General features: G+C 39.3%; 1 protein-coding gene across 1 annotated transcript; it reads right to left on the reverse strand.

Annotated features, from left to right (window-relative positions):
- Positions 1–19,366: 19,366 nt before the first annotated feature.
- On the reverse strand, positions 19,367–21,745 carry LOC107781651 (small ribosomal subunit protein RACK1-like). Its single transcript, XM_016602386.2, has 2 exons — positions 20,669–21,745; positions 19,367–19,659 (listed from the first exon to the last, which is right to left on the reverse strand). The coding sequence occupies exons 1-2, from the start codon at positions 21,542–21,544 to the stop codon at positions 19,558–19,560; spliced, it is 978 nt and encodes a 325-aa protein (XP_016457872.1). The 5' UTR covers positions 21,545–21,745; the 3' UTR covers positions 19,367–19,557.
- Between the last annotated feature and the right edge of the window lie 3,013 nt (positions 21,746–24,758).

Here is a 24,758-nt window from a genome sequence, read left to right on the forward strand (position 1 = left end):
TACTTCTGAAAATTCATGAACAAGTGGGACTGATCCACAGAAGGAACATCCGCTATGGGATCGCGGATATAAGCCAAATAGGCTAGACATCCCTTCTCGACCATACTATGAGCCTTCATATAGGAAATAACCCTACTGGTAGAATGACCAGGATTTCCTTTCCACTCTAATCGAGGTAACCCCGACATGGCTAAGGTCACTGTCTTGGCATGACAATCTAATATAGCATGATAAGGTGACAGCCAATCCATACCCAGTATGACGTCAAAATCTACCATGTCGAGAAGTAGAAGATCCACACTAGTATCAAGACTCCCAATAGTAACCACGCACGAACGATAGACATGATCTACAATGATAGAATCCCCCACCGGTGTGGACACGTATAGAGAAGCACTTAAAGAATCAAGAGGCACAACTAAATATGAAGCAAAGTAGGAGGACACATAGGAATAAGTAGATCATGGATCAAATAAAACTGAAGCATCTTTATGGAAAACTGGAACAATACCTGTGATCACGACATCGGATGATTCGACCTCAGGCTTAGCTGGAAAAGCATAAAATCGGGGTTGGGCCCCATGCAGAGCTACATCTCTGGGACGGCCTCTAACTGGCTGTCCTCCACCTCTAACAGCCTGACCTCTACCTCTAGCTGTCTGACCCCTGCCCCTAGCTGGCCGGGCGAGCGGTAGAGAAACCAGTGCCGGTATGATGGCACGAGATTCCTGCTGAGATATGTTGCTCAACAACCTAGGGCAATACCTCCTGATATGACCAATGTTCCCACACTCATAACACCCATCCTACTGTCGCGTCTGCTAAAGTTGAAGATGACCTGGACGGGTCGGATAACCACCGTAGTGACTTTGAAGTGATTGTGCACTGATATGAGCTAAATGTGCACTGAATGTTGGCTGCACAGGGTAAGGAACATAAGGTCCATGACTCTCTAAAGCACCGTGAGAAGTGTAAAGTGCTGAATAAAATGGTCTGGGAGGATGTCCCCTACCAAAAGTACCCCTGCCACCAGATGATGAGCCTCTGAAATTACCGGAATGACGGGGCCTTTTATCTGACTCTGTCCCTCTATCCTGTGAAAGAACCATCTCGATCCGCCTGGCGACATTAGCAGCTGTCTAAAAAGAAATCTCACTGTCGGTCTCCTTGTCCATCTGTAGGTTGATAGGTTGAACGAGTCCATCAATGAACCTCCTCACCCTCTCTCTCTCGGTAGGAAGCAGAAGAAAAGCATGACGGGATAGATCCACAAAACGGGTCTCATACTGAGTGACTGACATGCTGCCCTACTGGAGATGCTCAAACTGCTAGCGGTAATCCTCTCTTAGTGTGATAGGAAGGAACTTTTCCAGAAATAGCTGCGAGAACTGCTCCCAGGTAAGTGTAGGCGAACCAACTGGTCTAGTAAATACATAATCTCTCCACTACCTCTTGGCGGAACCCGTCATCTCAAATACAGCAAAATCGACCCCATTGGTCTCAACTATACCTATGTTCCGCAATACTTCATAGCAGCAGTCAAGAAAATCATGTGGGTCCTCAGAAGGTGTATCACTGAAATGGATTGGAAATAGCTTGGTAAACTTGTCCAATCTCAACAATGACTCAAAAGATAAAGCAGGCCTATCACCGGCGTGTGCTGCAATAATTGGTTGAACTACCCCAACTGGGGGGGCTACTGGAGCCTGATACTTGGGAGCTATCTATCCCGGAGCGGGAGTATTGGGAGTTTGTGCTCCTCCCTCAGCCTGTGAGACGGGTGGTGCCACTGGAAATGTACCATTCTAGGCCACACCCTCCATTAGGCTCACAAAATGGACTAGAGCGTCCTGAAGCACTGGAGTAGCTATGAATTCTCCGGGACTTGAACTGGTCCAACTGGTACAGTCTGAACTGGAACCTCCTCCTGAAGATCCACCTGAGGTTCTACAACAGGTGTTGCTGCTCGATCTCTAGACTGAGCTCTACCTCTGCCTCGGCCTCTAGTGCGACCTCGGCCTCGATATCGACCCCTGGTCATAGTTGCCAGTGGGGACTCTGGCCCTTGTCCGTCGGTAGATGTATTACACGTTCTCGCCATCTGCGAGAGAATAAGAATAGAATGGTTCAATCATCGATGACAGAATAAAATCGCACGACAGAATAAGAAAGAAGTGATATTTTTCCTAAACTTCATAGCCTTTGAGAGATAAGTACAGACGTCTCCGTACCGATCCTTCAGACTCTACTAAGCTTGCTTGTGACTCGTGAGACCTATGTAACCTAGTGCTCTGATACTAACTTGTCACGACCCAAAATTCTCACCTTCGGGACCATGATGGTGCCTAACATTTTACTTGCTAGGCAAGCCAATGTTAAAATAATATTAGCCATTTTAAAATAATTTAAATTAATTAGTAACAAAGAAACAAATGCGGAACTAAAATTTGAAATGTAGTGAATAATCCATAATAATAGCGATGTCTAAATACCATCCCATAATTGGTGTCACAAGTGCACGAGCTACTAGAATAATTCAAATAAAGGTCTGAATGAAAATAAAGCTGTCTGAAAGAAATACACAACTATGATAAAGTGGAAGGGGATTTCAGAACTGCGAACGCCATGCAGCTATACCTCAAGTCTCATGTGAATAGCTGAATCCGAGCAAATCTACTATATGCCGCTGGGACCAACTCCGGTATCTGCACAAGAAGTACAGAGTATGGTATGAGTACAACTGACCCCATGCACCCAGTAAGTACCGAGCCTAACCTCGACAAAGTAGTGACGAGGCTAAGGCAGGTCACTTATATTAACCTGTACGCAATAACAATAATAACAACAATAATATAAATAAAACAGGTATCTCTTTTCAACAGTTGAAGCCAACTCGGCAGTCATAACTAATTATTATTTCAATCAGTTTATGTTGCGGCGTGCAACCCGATCCCATAATATATTTATATTCAATTCTGTTGCGGCATGTAACCCGATCCCAATATATCTTTTCAATCAATTCTGTTGCGGCGTGCAACCCGCTCCTCCAATATATTCATTTCAATCAATTCTGTTGCGGCGTGCAACCCAATATATCTTTTCAATCAATTCTGTTGCGGCGTGCAACCCGCTCCTCCAATATATTCACTTTCATTTCCGTTGCGGCGTGCAACCCGCTCCTCCAATATATTCATTTATCAATTCTTATAAAAGAAATTACTCCAATAAATAAAATAATTAATATGAAATTATAAGACAACAAGCATACAATAATTATGATTTATTAGAAATAAGTGATGACAAGTAATAATTAATTATGGAAATTAAGGATGTAATATGCATTTTAATAATTAGTATGCTAAACGTCAAGTGGCAATTAAGTCACATAAATCAAATAAGTATGTAGTAATTATAGCATGGATTCAAGGAATGATATTGAGCAAAGAACACGAGAGAAACAATTAATACAATAATTAATTCATGATTTAAAATGATTTATGATTTTTCAGGTAGTTATGCAAACAATTAATATGACGACGTATAAACACTCGTCACCTCGCCTATACGTCGTTCACATGCATTTCACATAACAAATAATTTAAGGGTTCTATTCCCTCAAGTCAAGGTTAACCACGACACTTACCTCGCTTTGCAAACAAATTTCAAGGTTCCAATACACCTTTGCCTCGCAAATTCGTGTTTGAAAGTTTTGAATCTAATCACAAACAGTTCAACATACTCAACACGAATCGCAGGAACTAATTCTATATGAAATTATAAATTTTTTGGATTAAAATCTGAAATTTATTTTAAAACTCAACAGTGGAACCCACATCTGGAATTCCTAAAAAACTCACAAAATCAGAACACCCGTTTCGATACGAGTTCAACCATATAAAAATTATCGAATTCCGACATTGGATTGCCTTTCAAATCCTCAATTAAAGTTTTGTTTGAAGATTTCTATCATTTTCAATCCAATATTTACCCATTTGAACTCAACAATCTTCCCATAACCTTATTGGTACAAGCATGTATAACTAATACTCTCACATGCAAGAATCACACTCACAATCACCCATCTTTACCCAAACTCGAAATTGAAGAATAAGGGTTAGAACCTTACCTCTTGGGTGAAGATCTTGTGATAATTCCTTGTTGGATTTCAAAGCTTCAACAAGATTTTTGATGAACAAAGCACTTGAGCTTCTTGCTCTCTCTAAAACACTCTCACTTCTCTCTAAAATCATCAGATAATTGCCCCAAAATAAGCCCCAAAGTCTATTTATCAAAACGGGGTCGTGTTATGAAAATAAGAAAATTAATCCTCCGAAATCGGGTCTGCGGTCGCATAATGGACCGCAGATTGGGTATGCAGGTCGCACAATGCACCGCAGAATCGGTGCCCAGAAATAGGCTTCTCTGGACAGGTCTGCGATCAGTTTTGCGGTCGCATAACCACTTCTGCGATCGCATAATGGTTCTACGATCGCAGATTTGGCCGCAGACTCGCATTCTCCCAGCCTTTGGTAATTTGGTCATTACTTCTTGTAGGAGTGTCCAAATGACGAACGGTTTGAAGCGTTAGAAACTAAACTCGAAGATATTTCATTTTATAGGTATATCATCACATAATTCCTTATATATAGGTAGATATACTCGTTCAAAGTTTAGTCTTGTGCGTACCCATTTGAAACTTTAGTCTATTATGAAATTTTCCAACTTGACTTAGACTTAGGCCTCTCCTTAGGCCCCACATTACTTATAATATGCCTCGTATACTTGTTATCATATCTAATTGGTATCCATAATATTAATAGTCTTCAAATGAGAAGTAGAGTCCACCCCCAAACACATAACATAACTTATCTCTTCTTTCACCCATTTCAATTTCCCGAATTTTTACTAACTCCCAAAATTTCCCAAAATTTTGCCAGAGTTTCCTTTGTAACTGGGCCTATCCACCTGCCAGAGAATCCCAGAAACCAATCCTAACAACACATACATAATCCAATCAACGTAACATAACATGAAGACAATACTAACAGTGGCATCATAAGCAATATATTACTAGAAAAGGAATGCCATTAACATCAACTATTCAGGTGATACGTAACTCATAGTGTAACGGCCTAACTGGTCGTTTTGACTTTTAGAACCCCGTTCCCCTAAATAAAACTTTCCGTATGTGTTTTTAATAATTTATGACTTGCGGGGATGTTGAATCGAGATTTGGAAGTGTTCGGGTTGAAATCGGAACACTTGATTCCTTAAGTTAGCCTTAAAAGGCCAAGTTTGACTTCAGTCAACATTTTGAGAAAACGACATCGGAATTGGGATTTAATGGTTCCAATAGGTTCGTATGATGATTTTAGACTTAGGCGTATGTTCGAATAAGGTTTTGGATAACCCGAGAACATTTTGGCGCTTAATAGTGAAAATCAACTATTTGAAGGTTTAAAGTTCCTAAAAATTGGTTTGGAATAGGTTTTGGAGTAATTGAGGTCCGTTTGGAATTCTAAGTTTGGGAATAGTTCCGTATAGTGATTTAAGACTTGCACGCAAAATTTCGTGTCATTCCGAGTAGTTTAAGTATATTTCGGCGCATTGGAAGTAAATTGAACAACTTGAAATTCTTAAGTTTGAATCAATTTGGTTTAGGGTATGATTCTTAAATTTGATGTTGTTTTACGCATTTCGAGAGTTCGAACGAGTCTGTTTTATGAATTCAAACTTGTTGGTATGTTCAGGCGGGGTCCCGGGGACCCCGAGTGTCAATCGGACGAGGCTCGGACCAAGTTGGAAATTGGGAACCATAACTGAAGCTCCCAGCTACGGTCAGAATCGCACCTGTGCTTGGCCAGCCGCAGGTGCGACATCCGCAGGTGCGGCAGAAGCTCGCAGGAGCAACACTCGCAGATGCGAGATTTATTCGCAGAAGCGAAGAGGGAAGGGGAGGCCTGCCATCGCAGGTGCGGAATCTCGGGCGCACCTGCGAACGCGCATGTGCGAAATCAAGAGCGCAGATGCGGAGCTGGGCAATCAAGCTAAGCTCGCACCTGTGAGGCTTTTCCGCAGGTGCGAAAGCTGCAGGTGCGTTGCACTTTCCGCAGGTTCGAAACCCCTGCTTGGCAGAATGTGTTAAAATCGGGGCTCAGACATTTTGAGCCCATTTTTCCTCCATTTTCGGGCAATTTCAGGGCTTTTGAGAGGGGGATTTCAACTAGCAATTTGAAGGTAAGTTAATTCTACACTCCTGGAGTTAAATACATAGATTATAGGTAGATTATAACTAGTAAATCTTAGAAATCAAAGATTTAGACGAAAAACCTAAATTTTTATAAAAATGAGATTTTAACCACGAAAATAGTCATGGAATTGGGTAGAAATTAGATATTTAAGTTCTTGAGATTATGGGTAACGTTTTCATCTAAAAATTTCCAGAATCCAAGCACGTGGGCCCGAAGTAAATTTTAGGAATTTTACCATTTTGGATAAGGTAATTTATTTAATAGATAAATTTTGAATCATTTAGCATATATTAATTATTATGTATATTATTTGGATAGTTTTGGATCTTTCGGCGTCGAATCAAGAATTCAACGCGACGTGGTAATCGAAAAGTGGACTTTGAGACGAGGTAAGTCTCTTATCTAATCTTGTGAGGGAGAAATTACCCCATAGGGGTTAAATTGAATAATTATTGCTAATTGCGGGGGCTACGTACGCACTGGGTGACGAGAATCCGTGCGTAGCTACTATTAATGCTAAAGTCCGGGTAGTTTAGGACTCAAAGCATGAATTACATGTGTACATTGTATTTTATATATATATATATATATATATATATATATATATATATATATATATATATATATATATATATATATATATTGTGAATTGTTAGATAAAGATATTAAAGGATGAAAATCTCATATGCTTGATTTTTTTGTTTAAATTAATTAATTGTTAAAAGAAATTGTTCTTCCTCCCGAATTTATCTTATAATAAATATACTTTCCTTTTGGAGGTACATAAGAAAATGTCCTCCTTTCTTGTGGAGCGGGCCGAACGCCTCGGCAGGATAGATTCATCAATGGATCGTGTCGCACGTCCCTCGATAGTGTACACGACACTCTGGATCAGGCCGTACGCCTTAGCAGAAATCGTGCTTAATAATAATAATAATTACACGATACCTTAATAGTTTATTTCAGCTTGTGAAGCTAATTGATAAATTGAAAATCTTTGAAATTTAATAAATTATTATTCCTGCTTGTTAAGGAATTATTGTTATTCTTGTAAATGAGACTAATTGATAAATTGGAAATTTATTTGAAATTGAAGGAATTTAATTCATATATTGAGAATTACTGCATTTGAAGGAATTTGGTTGTTTCTGCAGGTTAAATAAATTATTATAAAATCTGTGAATCATGCTGATTTAGATATTCTAGTTTTATTTCAATTATTATTATTGACCCATAGTGAGTGTCAAAGTCGGCTATCTCGTCTCTACCACTTCGAGATTAGGCTTGATACTTATTGGGTACACGTTGTTTTCGTACTCATACTGTACTTGCTGCACATTTTATTATGCAGGTACGTATATGTATAGCGGCCTTGTGGGCACAGAGGTGTGGTTAATAATTGTGGGGACATAGGTGAGATGCATTCTATATTACGATCCGTAGCTAACAGAGTCTCCTTTAGAGTTATTATATTTTTCTGTCTAATTTGTATTCTGGACAGATGCTGTATTTTATTTTTAATTCCCTAGTAAATGCTCATGCACTTGTGACACCAGGTTTTGGGAATAGTTGTGAATTGTTTAGAAATTTAGTTGCTAAAAATATTTATCATTTACTCTATGAGTTTTATCTTTATTATTTCATTGAAGAAATTTTGATTTCAAAATACTAAATGGGTAATTAAGTGAAGTTTGTATTGTTGGCTTGCCTGACAGCGGTGTCCGGCGCCATCACGACCTTAATGGATTTTGGGTCGTGACAACATGGTATCAGAGCACTAGGTTCACTTAGGTCTCACGAGTCATGAGCAAGTCTAGTAGAGTCTTGCGGATCGGTACGGAGATGTCTGTGCTTATCTTCGAGAGGCTACAGGGCTGTTAGGAATACTTCCCTTCTTGATTCCTCATCGTGCGATTCGATTCCTTTGAGGCTTATGCCTACATTTCCTTCATATTCAATCTTATGCGACGTGAAGCGCTTGTTATACATTGAGGATCGAGGAAATTTTTAATGGTATTATATATGTAGTGCACGATGCTTCTCCCTGTGTAATTAATTGGGCTATTGTCGTCGCCTTGTGGAAGGACGCTCTGTCGTTTCAAGTTAAGTATCAGTACTACCTAAGGTTTTGAAATTTGGCATTGATTCTTATGACGATTCGTGCATTGTTATCGCACAGTGTTTATGAAATGGTCAAAAGCCCGTCTATGTGTCAGGGCAGTAAACGACTTGAAAGAAGGTTTTCTCAGTACATGATTCAGAGGTTCCATGTTTTAATTTCAGCGGAGAAAAGGCAATCGGACTATGAATGTTCAGGTTTGGGGTTGGTGGAGTAACGAAGCTTGATATTTTCGAGTGTGGTAGATTTCTCAATTTTGATGTGGTGTCGTCGCCTTGTAAAATGCGTTAAGGTTTGCCAGTGTTATGGTTTTCTTCAACTCGCCGTCACGACGGGGTGTTAGGAATTGGTATAGGGGAAGCAGTCGTTAGAGATCGCGGTGCACAGTTATTCAGGATTGAAGCAGCGTCTCTAGTATTGATGTCTCGAGAAGGATGATCGTCAGAAAGGTTTAAAGTTGGTAACGAGCTATTGGTTCAAGTGCTACAGAGACGGATTTTGAGTTAAGGCAACAACTGGGCAGCGAAGGATGAGAAAGGACATGTGGAAGGTGCCTTGCGGTGGTTAAGTTCCGAAAAGGCCAAGTGTAAGAAAACAGAAGCAGAGTAGTTGCTTAAAGGAGATGGTTGACCAAAGTGGGAGAGTGCCAAGGTCACATGGGTTACATGGTAGGATGGTTACACGTCTTGAGGAACGTTTGGAGTGATTTGGGATGTAGAATGGACAGTGACTAGGTCTACAGACTTAAGTTGTAATATTAGCCGCTATATTGAGGAAGATTGGATACAACAGGAGGGAGTTGCTTGATATGAAGAAGGATACAACATGACTTTGGATTGGAATGTATTGTCGCACCTCTAGTTGACGTCCATGAGGAGTGAACGGACTGGTGCAGCTGGTGAATGAGCTCGGACTCAGGATGATCTACTGATTTCGTAGTAATTGCACCCAGTGCAGCGACGTTGGAATATGTCAGCATGTAATTTCCACAGGTGGGTTATCTCCTGTAAGCAGGTTAGTGATCGCGTGGTGTTGACGAAGCTTCTGCAAAGAATTCTACTGGCTACCCGGTAAGAGATTTAATATATAAATATGGCTAGTGGTTCGGAGTGTTTATTAAAGGTTAATAGAAGGATTTCGAGAAAATGTGGCGAGTTGCATGTGCAGGATCATGTCAACGATGAAGAAAGAATCTCGGTGGATTCCAAAATTTTGTAATTGTAGCTTCAAGCTAAGTGGGAGAGCCCACCGTCTATGATTGGATTGTGTAGTGTCAACTTGTGCGGTTTCTGGTTATCGGTGTATTGGTGGGTCATTGCAACTAAGGAAAGAAAACATCAGTGGTAATTTGAGCAAAGTATTTGGGGAATGTGTGCCATATTTGTCCTTATCAATTCATATTCAGGTTTTTGGAAGACTCATAGTTTATGCTTCATGTAGATGTAATGCACAGGAAAGTGAAACAGTCAGATGTTTCCTTGATAAAGTGTCCATGTGCTAGCAGGGCCTTGGAATTGATCATGTTTGGGAACAAGTCAGAGCAAGTGACTCTCAATAACGGTCCTAGTGGATTCAAAAAATTTAAAGTGTGGTGTCTAAGAATCTCGAGTCTATAGTATGGTTGAGTATCGAGCTTTTGCAGCAGATTATGAAATGAGGCTTAGAGTACTCTGTGTTATCTTCAGGTTGTGGTGTAGCATTAGAGAAACGGAAGAAAATAACTTCGGATTCATAAAAGAAGTATCAGAATGGGTGTATCGATTGAAGATGTAAAAAGTGCGCACAAGAAGGGATATGAGATAATTAGTGGGTTTTGAAATAGCGTGGTCTCGTGAAATAAGGTCACTTGGGATGAGTGCGGATTTGAGTTAGTGATGTAATGAATGGAGCTATTATTATTTCTAAGGAAAGTTGAGAGTAAATTGAGAAAAGACAGATCAGCTAACAATGGTTGAATCGGCACGATGGTGGCAATGATCAGTTCCTTCAGCGCATTGAATTATGCATGTGATTTATGGCGGTACGTGCGAGGCTTGACGGCCGCCATAATTGATTTTATTTGGATAAATTCAAGTGTTATGACATGTTATGTGTAGAGGGATCCCAGAAGAGTTATGGTGGTTTAGACCACTACTTGCGGCCGGTATTTTGTTTTTTTACGGATATGGAAATTCAGTCACGTGTTGCAATGGTTCTCTTGAAATGAGTTAAGAATAAGGTTTCTATATGATGAAGTATTTACCCTATTAGTGGTTCGGGAGTTATGATGGAATTCTTGTACTCCTGCGCATTGGCGTGGGTAAGTGCACTAAGTAGCATGGGATTCGAAAGTTGAGGATTTAAGATTTCGGTTCGGTGTTGACAAGGATGTCATGAGCTCGGATGAGCAGGAAAGGGATTTAGATGTTTAAAGTAAGATGGTATTGTTTTTGGCATCATCTAAGGTCGATGTCAGGTGTAAGAGACCTTGTGTATTGATTTGTGGATTCTTGATATGCTTTACAGCATTAGTGTAACCGGTAGCATGGATGTGCAGACTTGTTACATGGTGCGGAAGGTCGTGGGAGCGTGTCTCACGGAAAGATTGTGTAAGAGTGACATGTAGTCACTTGATTGAGTGAAGATTGAAACCAAGTATGAAGATTGTGGTAATATCGTTGATTCGAGAATTTATGCTTGGAGGGCTCTCGGTTCATTTGGTTGTGGACTGTGGAAGTTTGTTCCGATTATGATGGCTATTCTTGTGTGTTATGGGAAAAAAAAGGTTATTATGGATCCTTGAAAGGTTATTAGCCTAGTACAGTGCGATCAGAATCGGCTTGAGGTCTGTGGATGGATTTAAATATGAATACGGGCTCTATATTAGGCCGGATGTGTTCATTTAAGCATAAAAGCTCCCTATGGAGGAGTATTCGGACGTTGGATGTCGTTTCGTCGTCGGTTATTTCATGTAATACTATATTGTGCCGTGTGAGTTATGAAATGGCTTGAAAAAATTCTTATGTGTTGAGATTCCGCGTAGCGATGGTGTTGTGTGAGCAGGATGGCTCTCGAGATTTAGATCATATATCGCACCTTAGTTGTGCTTGAGTTTTGTAGCGTATGGCGCTGTCGTTCCTTCCAGGGTTGATATTATGCACTGAGCGTGCTTGTGTCTGATATTCGGATATTTTGTAGTAATGAGCATTCTAGCTCGGTAAGTATTTTCTTATAGATTCTTTTTGTGCGGATCGGGTGGCACGCCGCCACGGGTATCATGTGTGGATCGGGTTGCACGCCGCAACAGTGTGATGTCGAGTACAGTCACCTATATTCTATTTTGTGTGTTTTGTGTCCCGTTTTCTGAGGAAGGTTCATGACACCTTTTCAGTTGTTTAATTAGTCACGTGGGTTGAGTAATCCTTTCCATAGTCTGTTTTCCTTATGTATCGCAATCGAGTCCGTAGCTTATTAGCTCATGGTGGCGTCACATGAGACTTTTTGTCATGCCTGAGGTGGCTTATTGCCTGAGCAGCTTATACTAAGTGAGACGAGATTATTGGATTTGCGATCAGTACGATCGGATTATATGAAGTATAATAAAGAGCAAATACCATTATTTGGTCCATAATGAGGCAATGGTTCTTGTCAGAAGGATAAACTCAATAATTTGTTGACTCAACAATTGGTTATGAATTTCTACACATTTCTTCCATCGTGGAAGCAGTTCAAGAGTTGGAACAGGAATTATATGTATCATGAGGTGTGTTGTGAATATCAGATTCGTGGAATTTCGGCTATTGTTATCGGATGATGATATTATGATCATGTGAATGGTGCGGTGCATGGTCTAAATTCAACCAAGGTATGCAACCCTGTATTGGTGCATCGTGTAGTGATTGATACTGTGTTCGTAGGTTGGAAACAGGCATGGTAGAGAATTCTGGATGTTAGAATTGGGCTCTAAGGCTTAATCGCCTAAATAAAGGGGAGAATCTTCAGATTGGCTCGAGCTAATCTGCTCAATTGGGTGTGGTAGCACTGGTAGGTGCTCGAAGTGTTAAACTGTGATTTTGGACAACTCCGGAACAGTCCTTAGCACATTCGAGGACGAATGTATATTTAAGTGGGAGAGAATTTAACGACCCAACCGACCGTTTTGACTGTTAGAACGTTGTTCCCCTAAATAAAACTTCCCGTATGTGTTTTTAATGATTTATGACTTGCGGGGATGGTTGGTTCGAGATTTGGAAGTGTTCGGGTTGAAATCGGAACACTTGGTTTCTTAAGTTAGCCTTAAAAGGCTAAGTTTGACTTCAGTCAATATTTTGCGAAAACAACATCGGAATCGGGATTTGATGGTTTCAATAGGTTCGTATGATGATTTCGGACTTAGGCGTATGTTCGAATAGGGTTTAGGATAACCCGGGAGCGTTTTGGCGCTTAATAGTAAAAATTAACTATTTAAAGGTTTAAAGCTCCTTAAAATTGGTTTGGAATAGGTTTTGGAGTAATCGAGGTCCGTTTGGAATTCTGAGTTTGGGAATAGTTCCGTATAGTGATTTAAGACTTGCACGCAAATTTTTGTGTCATTCTAAGTGGTTTAAGTATATTTCGGCGCATTGGAAGTAAATTGAACAGCTTGAAATTCTTAAGTTTGAATCAATTTGGTTTAGGGTATAATTCTTAGATTTGATGTTGTTTTATGCGTTCCGAGAGTTCGAGTGAGTCCGTTTTATGATTTCAAACTTGTTGGTATGTTCGGGCGGGGTCCCGGGGACCCCGAGTGTCAATCGGACGAGGCTCGGACCAAGTTGAAAATAGGGAGCCAGAACTGAAGCTCCCAGCTACTGTCAGAATCGCACATGCGCTTGGCTAGCCGCAGGTGCGGCAGAAGCTCGCAGGAGCGACACTCGCAGATGCGAGATTTATTCGCAGAAGCGAAGAGGGAAGGGGAGGCCTGCCATCGCAAGTGCGGAATCTCGGGTGCACCTGCGAATGCGCAGGTGCGAAATCAAGAGCGCGGATGCGGAGCTGGACAGTCAAGCTAAGCTCGCACCTGTGAGGCTTTTCCGCAGGTGTGAAAGCCGCAGGTACGTTGCACTTTCCGCCGGTGCGAAACCCCTGCTTGGCAGAATGTGTTAAAATCGGGGCTCATACATTTTGTGCCCATTTTTCCTCCATTTCCGGGCGATTTCAGGGCTTTAGAGAGGGGTATTTCAACTAGCAATTTGAAGGTAAGTTAATTCCACACCCCTTGAGTTAAATACATAGATTATAGGTAGATTATTACTAGTAAATCTTAGAAATCAAAGATTTAGACAAAAAACCTAGATTTTTATAAAAATAAGATTTTAACCACGAAAATAGTCATTGAATTAGGTAGAAATTATATATTTAAGTTCTTGAGATTATGGGTAATGTTTTCATCCGAAAATTTCCAGAATTCAAGCACGCGGGCCCGGGGTGAATTTTAGGAATTTTACCATTTTGGATAAGGTAATTTATTTAATAGATGATTTTCGAATTATTGAACATATATTAATTATTTTATATAACTTTTGGATAGTTTCGGATTTTTCGGCGTCAAATCAAGAATTCAACGCGATGCGATAATCGGAAAGTAGACTTTGAGACGAGGTAAGTCTCTTGTCTAATCTTGTAAGGGAAAAATTACCACATATGGATTAAATTGAATAATTATTGCTAATTATGGGGGCTACGTACGCACGAGGTGACGAGAGTCCGTGCATAGCTATTATTAATGCTAAAGTCCGGGTAGTTTAGGACTCAAAGCATGAATTATATGTGTACATTGTATTCTTTGTTTAATTAATATTAATTGATATATATATATATATATCAATATATTGTGAATTGTCAGATAAAGATATTAAAGGATGAAAATCTCATATGCTTGATTTTCTATTTAAATTAATTAATTGTTAAAAGAAATTATTCTTCCTCCCGAATTTATCTTATAATAAATATATTCTCCTTCCGGAGGTACATAAGAAAATGTCCTCCTTTCTTGTGGAGCGGGCCGAACGCCTCGGCAGGATAAATGCATCTATGGATCGTGTCGCACGTCCCTCGGCAGTGTACACGACACTCTGGATCGGGTCGTACGTCCTCGGCAGAAATCGTGCTTAATATTAATAATTACACGATACCTTACTAGTTTATTTCAGCTTGTGAAACTAACTGATAAATTGGAAATCTTTGGAATTTAATGAATTAGTATTCCTGCTTGTTAAGGAATTATTGTTATTCTTGTAAATGAGACTAATTGATAAATTGGAAATTTATTTAAAATTGAAGGAATTTAATTAATATATTGAGAATTACTGCATTTGAAGGAATTTGATTATTTCTGCTGGTTAAATAAATTATTGTAAATTCTGTGAATTATATTGATTTAGATATTCTAGTTTTATTTCAATTATTATTATTGACCCATAGTGAGTGTCAAAGTCGGCTATCTCGTCTCTACCACTTCGAGATTAGGCTTGATACTTATTGGGTACACGTTGTTTTCGTACTCATACTGTACTTGCTGCACATTTTATTGTGCATGTACATATATGTATAGCGGCCTTGTGGGCGCAGAGGTGTGGTTAATAATTGTGGGGACATAGGTGAGCTGCATTCTATATTACGATCCGCAGCTAACAGAGTCTCCTTCAGAGTTATTATATTTTTCTGTCTAATTTATATTATGGACAGATGTTGTATTTTATTTTTAATTCCCTAGTAAATGCTCATGCACTTGTGATACCGGGTTTTGGGAATGGTTGTGAATTGTTTAAAAATTTAGTTGCTAAAAATATTTATCATTTACTCTATGAGTTTTATCTTTATTATCTCATTGAAAAAATTTTGATTTCAAAATTACTAAATGGGTAATTAAGTGAAGTTTGTATTGTTGGCTTGCCTGACAGCGGTGTCCGGCGCCATCACAACCTTAATGAATTTTAGGTCGTGATACATAGCAGGTAAGCTCTCAACATCTTCATAAAACACAGAAATGAACGTTTAAATTAAATATGATATTTTTGGGTCATCACAGTGCTCCTCCTCTTCACATGATCAAACCACCTAAGTCGCGCTTCCCGCATCTTGTCCTCAATAGGGGCCACACCCACCTTATCACGAATAACTGCATTCCTGATCCTATCTAACCTGGTGTGCCCACATATCCATCTCAATATCCTCATTTTGCTACCTTCATCTTCTGGACATGCGCGATCTTGACTGACCAACACTCAGCCCTATACAACATCGTAGATCTGACCACCACTCTGTAGAACTTATCCTTAAGTTTTGGTAGCATCTTCTTGTCACACAAAACACCATAAGCGAGTCTCCATTTCATCCATCCCGCCCCAATACGATGTGTGACATCTTCATCAATCTCCCCATCCCCCTGAATAATAGACTCAAGGTACTTAAAACTCTCTTTTCTAGGGATGACCTGCGATTCCAGCCACACCTCCCCTTTCCCTCCTTGAGTCTCGCCACTGAACTTACACTCTATGTATTCTGTCTTGGTCCTGCTCAATTTGAAACCTTTAGATTTCAGGGTCTACCTCCATACCTCTAATTGAGCATTCATACAGTCTCGCGTCTCATCAATCAATACAATATCATCTGCAAATAGCATGCACCACGGCACCTTCCATTGGATGTGGCGCGTCAGTACGTCCATCACCAGAGCAAACAAAAAAGGATTGAGTGCCGACCCCTGATGCAACCCCATCATAACCGAAAAATGGCCCGAGTCCCTATCCACCCGTCCTCACTCGGGTCTTTACCCCATTATACATGTCCTTATGTATAGCTAATGCATAGCAAACCATGGTATTGGCAATACCAAGGCTATTAATGCTTGCATTAGCATGGTTAAAAGCGAAATTATCCTTAAAGTCCTTTAAAGCTAAAGAATATGGAGGGCATTTTTGTAAACAAATAATTTTCTTAAAAATTGTGAATGAATTTTAATTTTTAATATACCACACCAAACAATAGATAAGAAATAACCTATGCATATGCATTACTAATCCCTTCATTACTAATACACCTAATTCAACATTATTCTTATATACTCTACCAAATGACTTTTGTACATTCGGTTTTAGAAAAAAATTTATGTTTCATTTTTTTTTGGATTATTTTAATTGGTTCTAGCATTATATATCATTTTATTGTGTTATTGTTGTGGTTGAATGATTCTCCAAAGTTACGGGGTCATTTTGCCTATTTCCTTCACGTGCGACTAGCTGGCACTCATTCACAAAATCAATAAAGATTAACACTTTTTTCGATCCCATTCATTCGATCATATGTACTTTTTAGTTTTTCAAAAAGAATTATTGGTTTTTTAAAATTTTAGATTATTTATTTATTTTATTTTTATAATCATACAAATGGTATCATATGTTTAACATTTCACATTTTAAAATTTGTATGGTTACACAAATGTTAATATCATGTTTAATATAATATGTTTCAGAGTCTTTCATTTTTCTTACATAAGATCTTGTGCTCAATCAATTATGTCTAAGTAATGTGCGTTGAAAGAAATTTAGTCATTGATCCGATTTTTGTAATTGTCATGTTAAACTTTAATTTCTTTTCCTTCTTTACAGCTTCCCTTTTAATATTTACTGCAACAGTTGAGGTTTGGGGCAAAAAAACGCAGGGGTAATGGTGTAGAAAAGTTTCTCGTAAAACCAGAAAAGTTAGCTAAACTTTTTCTTTTCTACATGGAAATAGAAGGTACATAGCGGAAAGCGAACTGCTGCCCCATTATTTGGTTGGTGTGATATAACATTGGCACATTAAAAATTCGAAGAGAAATATCAAATTAAGGATTATTTTGAGAAACGAATTTGGGATTTTCCGGCACGAATCCGGATTTAATCGGGCCCAAACATGGTACCAACAGCGAGTGAAAAACAAAACAAAAAAGTAAGGAGAGAACGAACAATTTTTAAGCTCCAGTAGAAAAGAGAGCATTAATATTAAATTATTGATAAACTCTCTAAAAGAAAAATTCACACAATCCATAGCTCACTAGTAACTACTAATGCAGAAGTTAATACGGAATTACCCGAGCAAGAACTTTAACTAACTTCTCCTTACCCGAAGTCCAGTTCTAAACTCTTTATGAATTCCAATTTCCAGACCAACAAATTTGTTTACACAATTATTTCTAAATTTCACATACCCATGGTTAAAATTAATAAGAAGCAAATCCAATGGAACAATTTTGGATTTAAGTTGTACATACTAGCTATAAGTGGACGTTGAGCCTAGGAGCAACGATAAAGTTGTCTCGTGTGACTTATATGTTATGAGTTCAAGCTGTAGAATTAGCCATGATGTGTGCATCAGGTTAGGTTGCATACATCACACATATTTGGGGCGCGACCCTTTTCAGACCCTGCATGAATAAGAGATGATTCTGGTACTGGACTACCCTTTTTATACTAGCTATTAGTGAATTTTTACATGTAATAGCCTGTATTTATCATTAACATGATTATATAAATATTTCTCATACTTAGTGTACTCAAAAGTTATTAGGGAATACTTAAGGCACTAAAAGACCAAAAATGGGTGGATATTTTCTATCTTGTCATTTTCTTAATGTACATTGTTAAGGCACATGTAAACTGAAAACGATGAGCACTATTGAGTGGTAACCCATGCATTGGAGACGCCAATCTAAGGGGAAAAAAATTAATTATAAAAACTGGTGATATTTTTTTTTATTCTCTTCCCATTTTCTTCGTTTTTCTCTTCTGTCTTTCCCTGTTGTATTTACTTTCTTCACGAACTTCCTTTCCATTCTGTCATTTATGTTTCCTTTCCCCTTCTACTCTTGTCCCTGTCATCCTTTCTTTAATTCTTTTTTATCTTTTCCGAAAACATATTACTTTCATCAACAAAAAATCCAATCAACAGATAATACGCCAATAGCAAAAGAATACCTAATCATGCATTTTGCCTGCAATATAAATTTTCCATTCTCAATACTAGCGTCCAAATTCCAGCTCCTGATATCAGAAAGATCAGCTTCTTATAAAAATTGGATGAAAGTAACCTCATGGCAGAAGATACCTCTCTCCAGCTTCCGTTTACAGTTGTTATTTTCAAAGAAAGTTCTCATCAAAATAAGTGTGAATTCAACAATTTTCCTTTTTTCTCCTCTTTTGCCAATCTCCTAATATAGTAGAAAGAACTTAAGAAAAGGTCCACTATTTGTTTTTTGAAGTGTACGTAATCCATTGCAGCATAATTATCTGAACTTATTCCGCTGGCTAATTTTGTATGCTAGGAGAATATATGAACTTCACTGATATTCAAATTCGTTCTAGCGTTACAGCTTACAAGTTAGAATCCAGTGGTCTCTTTTTGGTAGCCTAGTCCGATCATCAATCTTCTCCTATGAAAACTTAATCCTGAAAATTTTATGAATTATAGCAAACTGGCCCTTCAGGCTCATCTCGTAATTGCACCAGAGTACAGAGTAACCCCCATTTTCCACCAGATGTGGCATCGCGCTTTCACACTACCTCATCTCTCTGAAGTAAAGTTTTCAAATAGGGTCTGATAGCTTAAGGAGTCAACAATCTGTACATGCATACATCCAGAACATGAATGGATATACGTCCCAGAACTTCCATCAAAAGGACCTACTACGTTTACTCATCTGAGTGACACTTGCTAATGCCAATAACCAGAGCATATTTTCCCTGACACAAGACACCGGACAAGTATTATGTGGGGGGAGTTGGAACAACGATAAACATGAGAAACAATACAGGCATAGTTTACCTTATTCCCCTTTGTATGGCACAACAAAGGCTCCTATAATACAAGGAAAAGGTGAAAAGTAACAACTCTTTTCTGCCACCACACATAAGCAAAGAGTCACAGCTCACTCACATGAAGTGAAGACCTGCAGAAGATACAAGAAAATAACATGCAAGGAACTCTAATACTCGAAGACTAAGCAAAACAACTTAGATTTATAGCAAGATATTCGATGGAACAAATAATAAATAAGAATTCCAAACTGAAACAGTTGAGGCCTCGAGACCATGAAAAACAGGGAGAATCCAAAAATCCTATTTCCAAGATATTAGCAATATAAATGCCTTAAAATCATTATGGCCAAATGGCTCCCCTAGATGCTCTTTCCTAATAACGCCCAATTCCCCATACTCTAATCAAACCATCTGTGTATCCACCGAAAAGTGTACTTCCATCAGCACTCCAGCTCAAACAGGTGCAGTATATGATCTGCCAATTGAGATGCACAATATCAGATCCACATATAATGTATTTCCCACTCAGAATACTTGAAATACAACATAAAAATAATTCGGTCCATCTGATGCACGCTTTAGTAGAAAGTTATAGACTTGGAAAACTTAAAACCTATAGGAAAAATTATATCTTTCCTGCTTAGCAGCGTACTAAAATTTATCATTTGCAGAGACATTTGTAACATTAGCATCAGAAAAAAATGCTTCAGCCACCAAAAAGAAGTGACACCACATGTGACAAATAACACCCAGATGGATCAATACTTCTTAAAAGATCTAATTAACTACTTAGAGAACAATATCCGACAAATGCATTTCCTGACCAAATGTAAAAACAAGTGGCCGGAAACAACCATTAAATCCTGCAATGCTTCTTTTCATCAGGGTGTGCCAGATATTTTAACAAGGGGATACAAAAATTTCAAACTTGCACAGGGGATACACAATTCACACATGTCCGGAAAATTTCACTTTTACCTATTTTGTATAGTGTAATTTCCCGATGAAGCGGATTCAATTGAACCAACACAGTTAGCTCTGCCACTGCCACTCACGGCATAGTACATATTACACCATAACTTTTAGGAACTGTAAGCAGCTAACAGGTCATCTCTTCTGATAAATGTTTTTCCTTGGGATATCATTTTCTAGATCATTTTGACATATGGCATTTGGTTATTAAATACTGACAACAAAGTGTTGATTAAAACTAAGATTGTATAGGAGTTGGGATATTCAAAAGATAAAATGACTAACTCATTTTGGTGAAAGTATTTTCCTGGACATAATTTTGTAGATTCCAAATTAACGGAACACTATGAGATTTTCCTAAAGGAAAACATTTTTCAATCACAACAAACATTACCCAATTCAGCCAATTAACTTATACAATACCTGAATTCAAACAGCAATTATCATCAGACAAAACAACAAAAACAAAATATAAAGCTCATAAAATAAAAAATCAAAAGGACAATACAGACCTTGTTTTTGGCAGCAGCAGTTCCCTCAGCAGACATTTCACTCTCTTGTTTCAGATCAACTCTAAGATCCACCACAATGCTTTTACTCTCCAAATCCCAAATCTTAATACTTGATTCCGTAGCAGCACAAAGCCAATACCTATTCGGACTAAAACATAAAGTATGAATGATAGACCCAGCATCAAGCGAATACAGTTTCTTTCCCTCAGCCAAATCCCAAAGCAAAATAACTCCGTCCTTTCCTCCACTAGCACACAATGAACCATCAGGAGAAACCGCCACGGTGTTCACATAACCACTGTGTCCAGCTAGAGTAGACCTTAGCTTACAGTTCGTCAAATTCCAGATTTTCACAGTCCGGTCCCACGACCCAGAAACGATAGTTGGTTGAAGATTGTTTGGGCTAAAACGGACACATGAAACCCAATCGGAATGTGAGTCCCCATCCGTTATTGTGTACTTACACTCACCGAGGGTGTTCCAAAGCTTGATGGTTTTGTCACGTGAGGCTGACACGATTTGACGGTTATCGACGGAAAATGCAACGGACAAAACATCCTTAGTGTGACCTACGAAACGACGAGCGGTTGTACCAGCTTGAAGATCCCATAAACGGAGCTCACCGTCCCATGAACCGGAGAGTGCAAACATGCCGTCAGATGAAAGGACGACGTCTTGGACGAAATGGCCGTGGCCAGTGAGGCGGCGGCGGGGGACACCGTATTGTGGGCCGTCTTTTGTTAGTGACCAAACGATGATGGATTTGTCACGAGAAGATGTGACGATCATGTCGGAGTTGTCAATTGGGGTGGCGATGGCGGTGACCCAGTCAGTGTGGGCCCTCATTGTGCCGCGGAGGACTAGTGATTCCGACATTTCGTCAAACAGGTGGTGGTGTTGGCCTCTCTTGTGTCACTGCGTAGACTTAGGTATGAGGATAGTATAGAGAAACCCTAGGGTTTGAAGTGGATGTATTTATATGGTGGAAATTTTGCTCGGTTTTTTTTTACAAGGGTGAGCATGATGGGGCAAGCAAACGGGTCTGGGTACTGGATTTCGATGGTTTTAAAATAAAACAAGTTAATTTCATGGATTGCCACGAACTTATTTTTTGCGATGAAATGTCAGGGATGAGATCCCCTCCAGTAGTGTACTGTCCAGTACTGTCCACGTGTGCAGATTGAGTTTCAAAGGTTTGGATTTAATTTGTACTTGTACTTCTTTCTTGTATTTACTTTATCAAATAAATATATAATACTTTAAAAATTAAAAAATGGCAGGATTTCCTTTCCCAACGCCAACCCCCAACCCACGAACCCTCTCTTCTTCTTCAACCTAAGGATTTCCTTCACACACAGACATTGGAGAACTTTTATAAATAAAATAATACTACACTTTTCCGTTATTCAAATCTGAAATACCCAAACTCCCATCTTATATTTTCTAGATTGCCAAGTTTTATTGGACATGGAGAAAACAGTGTAGAATTTTCTGCCTTTTTTATTTTTTACTTTTTACTTTTTAAAATATTATATTTATTTGATAAAGTAAATAGAATAAAGGAAGTACAAATACAAACTAAATCCAAGCCTTTGAAACTTCACCTGCACACGTGGCTGCATCTAAGAAGCCATTGAGCATTACTGGACAGTACATGTCACGATCCAAAATCCACCATAGGTCGTGATGGCGCCTAACGTTGCCGTCAGACAAGCCAACGATGATTTACCAAATTTAATTACTCATTTTAGTATTTAGAAATCATCATTTTCCTTAATTGGACGGTATAAAAAAATAAAATTTACAAAATAAATGAAAATATTTACACGAACCACAATAATGAATAACCCGAAGGAAACCCCCAAAACCCGATATCACGAGTGCATGAGCATTTTCTAAGGAATATAATAATAATACAACATCTGTCCCGAATGTAATAAGACAGAATAAAATAAATAATACAATGGGGACTCGGTGCACTACGATGCGTGGCCTGGAATGCAACTCACATAAAGTCTCCTCAACTGGTGCGCCTACGCGCCAAGGTGTTCATCAATGAACATGTCAGATCCTGCACATTTAGTGTAGAAATGTAGCATGAATACGTAAATCAACGCGTACCGAGTAAGTATTTAGCCTAATCCCGGAGAAGTAGAGACGAGGGGTCGACATCGACACTTACTAGAGGTCCAAGCAAGTAATATAATAATCCATAGCAGGTATGAAGAGCACAACAATAGTGGAGTAAATCTGTAAATCTCAATAGTTTTCAATTATTTCCTTTAAAGTATGAATTTTCCAATCTTGTATTCTATCTTAGTATCTCCGAAAGTTGTCAAGTGTCATCATCAAACAAACCCGGAGTACCATATAAAATGTCGGGCATCAGTAGAGAGGGTAACTCGTGAGTATTCGGGCTACAAGCGATATAACGCACGATTCTGCCGAGGACGTTCGGCCCGATCCGGAATAATGTGTACATTGCCGATGGTCGAGCGACACGAACCATAGATGCACCTATATACTGTCGAGGCGTTCGGCCCGCTCCACAAGAAAAGGAAGGAAGTTACCGAATTACGAGACACATGCTTACAACACCGTCCCTGGGTATAAAATGGATATAATCATTACCGTTTCTCAAATAACTTGCCCACAACTCAAAGTGTTAAGGCTTGGCCTAGCGTACATATAATTATTTCTAAATCAATTTCATTTATATTTTCGATTAATTGATGTCAGCAACATGAGTTCAAATAATTCAAATATTACAAGATAATATGCTAGGTCTACCCAGACATAAACATGCTATTGCTACGTACGGACTCTCATCACCTCGTGCATACGTAGCACCCACAACTAGTTTCACATAACAATAAATATCACCTAGGGGGTAGTTTCCCCCTCACAAGGTTAGACAGGAGACTTACCTCGCTCCGAAGTTCCATAACCGGCTCCAAAGCCACTCTAACACCTCGAACTGAAGCCCGTTGATCCAAAACTAGTCAAACAACGTAAAAACCAATTAAAATATACCCAATACGTATAATTTAACAATTTATAATGATCCCCAGCTCCGCTCAAAAAGCCAACAAGGACAACTCTCGGGCCCACGTGCCCAAATTTTGAAATTTTTGAAGATAAACTTTACGCGTAATACCACGAACTCAAATATATAATTTATACCTAATTCCATGTCCAATTTCGTGGCCAGAATCTAAAAATACCAATTTTTAGGTTTTTCTACCAAAATCCCAAAATTTTCCCAAAGTTTCCTCCTTAAATCCACATATAAACCTTACATTTAGCTCACAAACAAGTGGAAAATTACTTACCATGTGTTACATGAAGAAACTCCTCAAAATCGCCCAAGAACCGAGCTCCAAAAATCCCAAACGAAAATTATGAAATGACCAAGTTCGATCCCTTATGTTCTGCCCAATTTTCGCTTCTGCAGACAGAATTGCCGCATCTGCGGCCTCGCTTTTACGAGTAAAAATTTTCTTCTGGGAACGTCCCTCGCCTGGGCCATCTCCGCTTCTGCGTGCCAAAAATGCGCTTCTGCGCACAAACTGTAGCTTCTGCGGCCTTCCCCCTCAGCCCAATTCCCGCTTTTGTGCTCCTCCGCCCGCATCTGCGGGCCCGCAGGTGCGGCAACTTCCTCGCACCTGCGAATCCATCCACCCCACTCCATTCCGCATCTGCAACCCCTGAGCCGCTTCTGCGGCCCTTTTCTCGCAGGTGCGATTGCACCAGATACCAGCTGCCTCAGCTTTCTCCCAAGCCCAAACTCGATCCGTTAATCTCTCTCGAATCCACCCGAGGCCCTCAGGACCTTAACCAATTATACCAACATGTTCCAAAACACGTTAAGAACTTAGTCGAGGCCTCAAATCACGCCAAACAATATCAAAACTACGAATCGACGATCGAAATCCTCCTTTGACTTCCAAACTTCGACGAACGCGTCCGAATCATATTAAATCAAGTCCGATTGACCTCAAATTTTGCACACAAGTCATAATTGATATTACGGACCTATCTCATTTTCGAAATCGGAATCCGACCCGGATATTAAAAAGTCCACTCCCAG

This window comes from Nicotiana tabacum, chromosome 22, assembly GCF_000715075.1.
Source record: "Nicotiana tabacum cultivar K326 chromosome 22, ASM71507v2, whole genome shotgun sequence".
Taxonomy (NCBI): domain Eukaryota; kingdom Viridiplantae; phylum Streptophyta; class Magnoliopsida; order Solanales; family Solanaceae; genus Nicotiana; species Nicotiana tabacum.

Coding starts and splice junctions, on each gene's coding strand:
- LOC107781651 (XM_016602386.2), bottom strand. CDS start 21,544: ATGTCGGAATCACTAGTCCTCCGCGGCACAATGAGGGCCCACACTGAC. Junction 19,660..20,668: donor CTGCTGCTGCCAAAAACAAG/GTCTGTATTGTC, acceptor CTCAATTGGCAG/ATCATATACTGCACCTGTTT.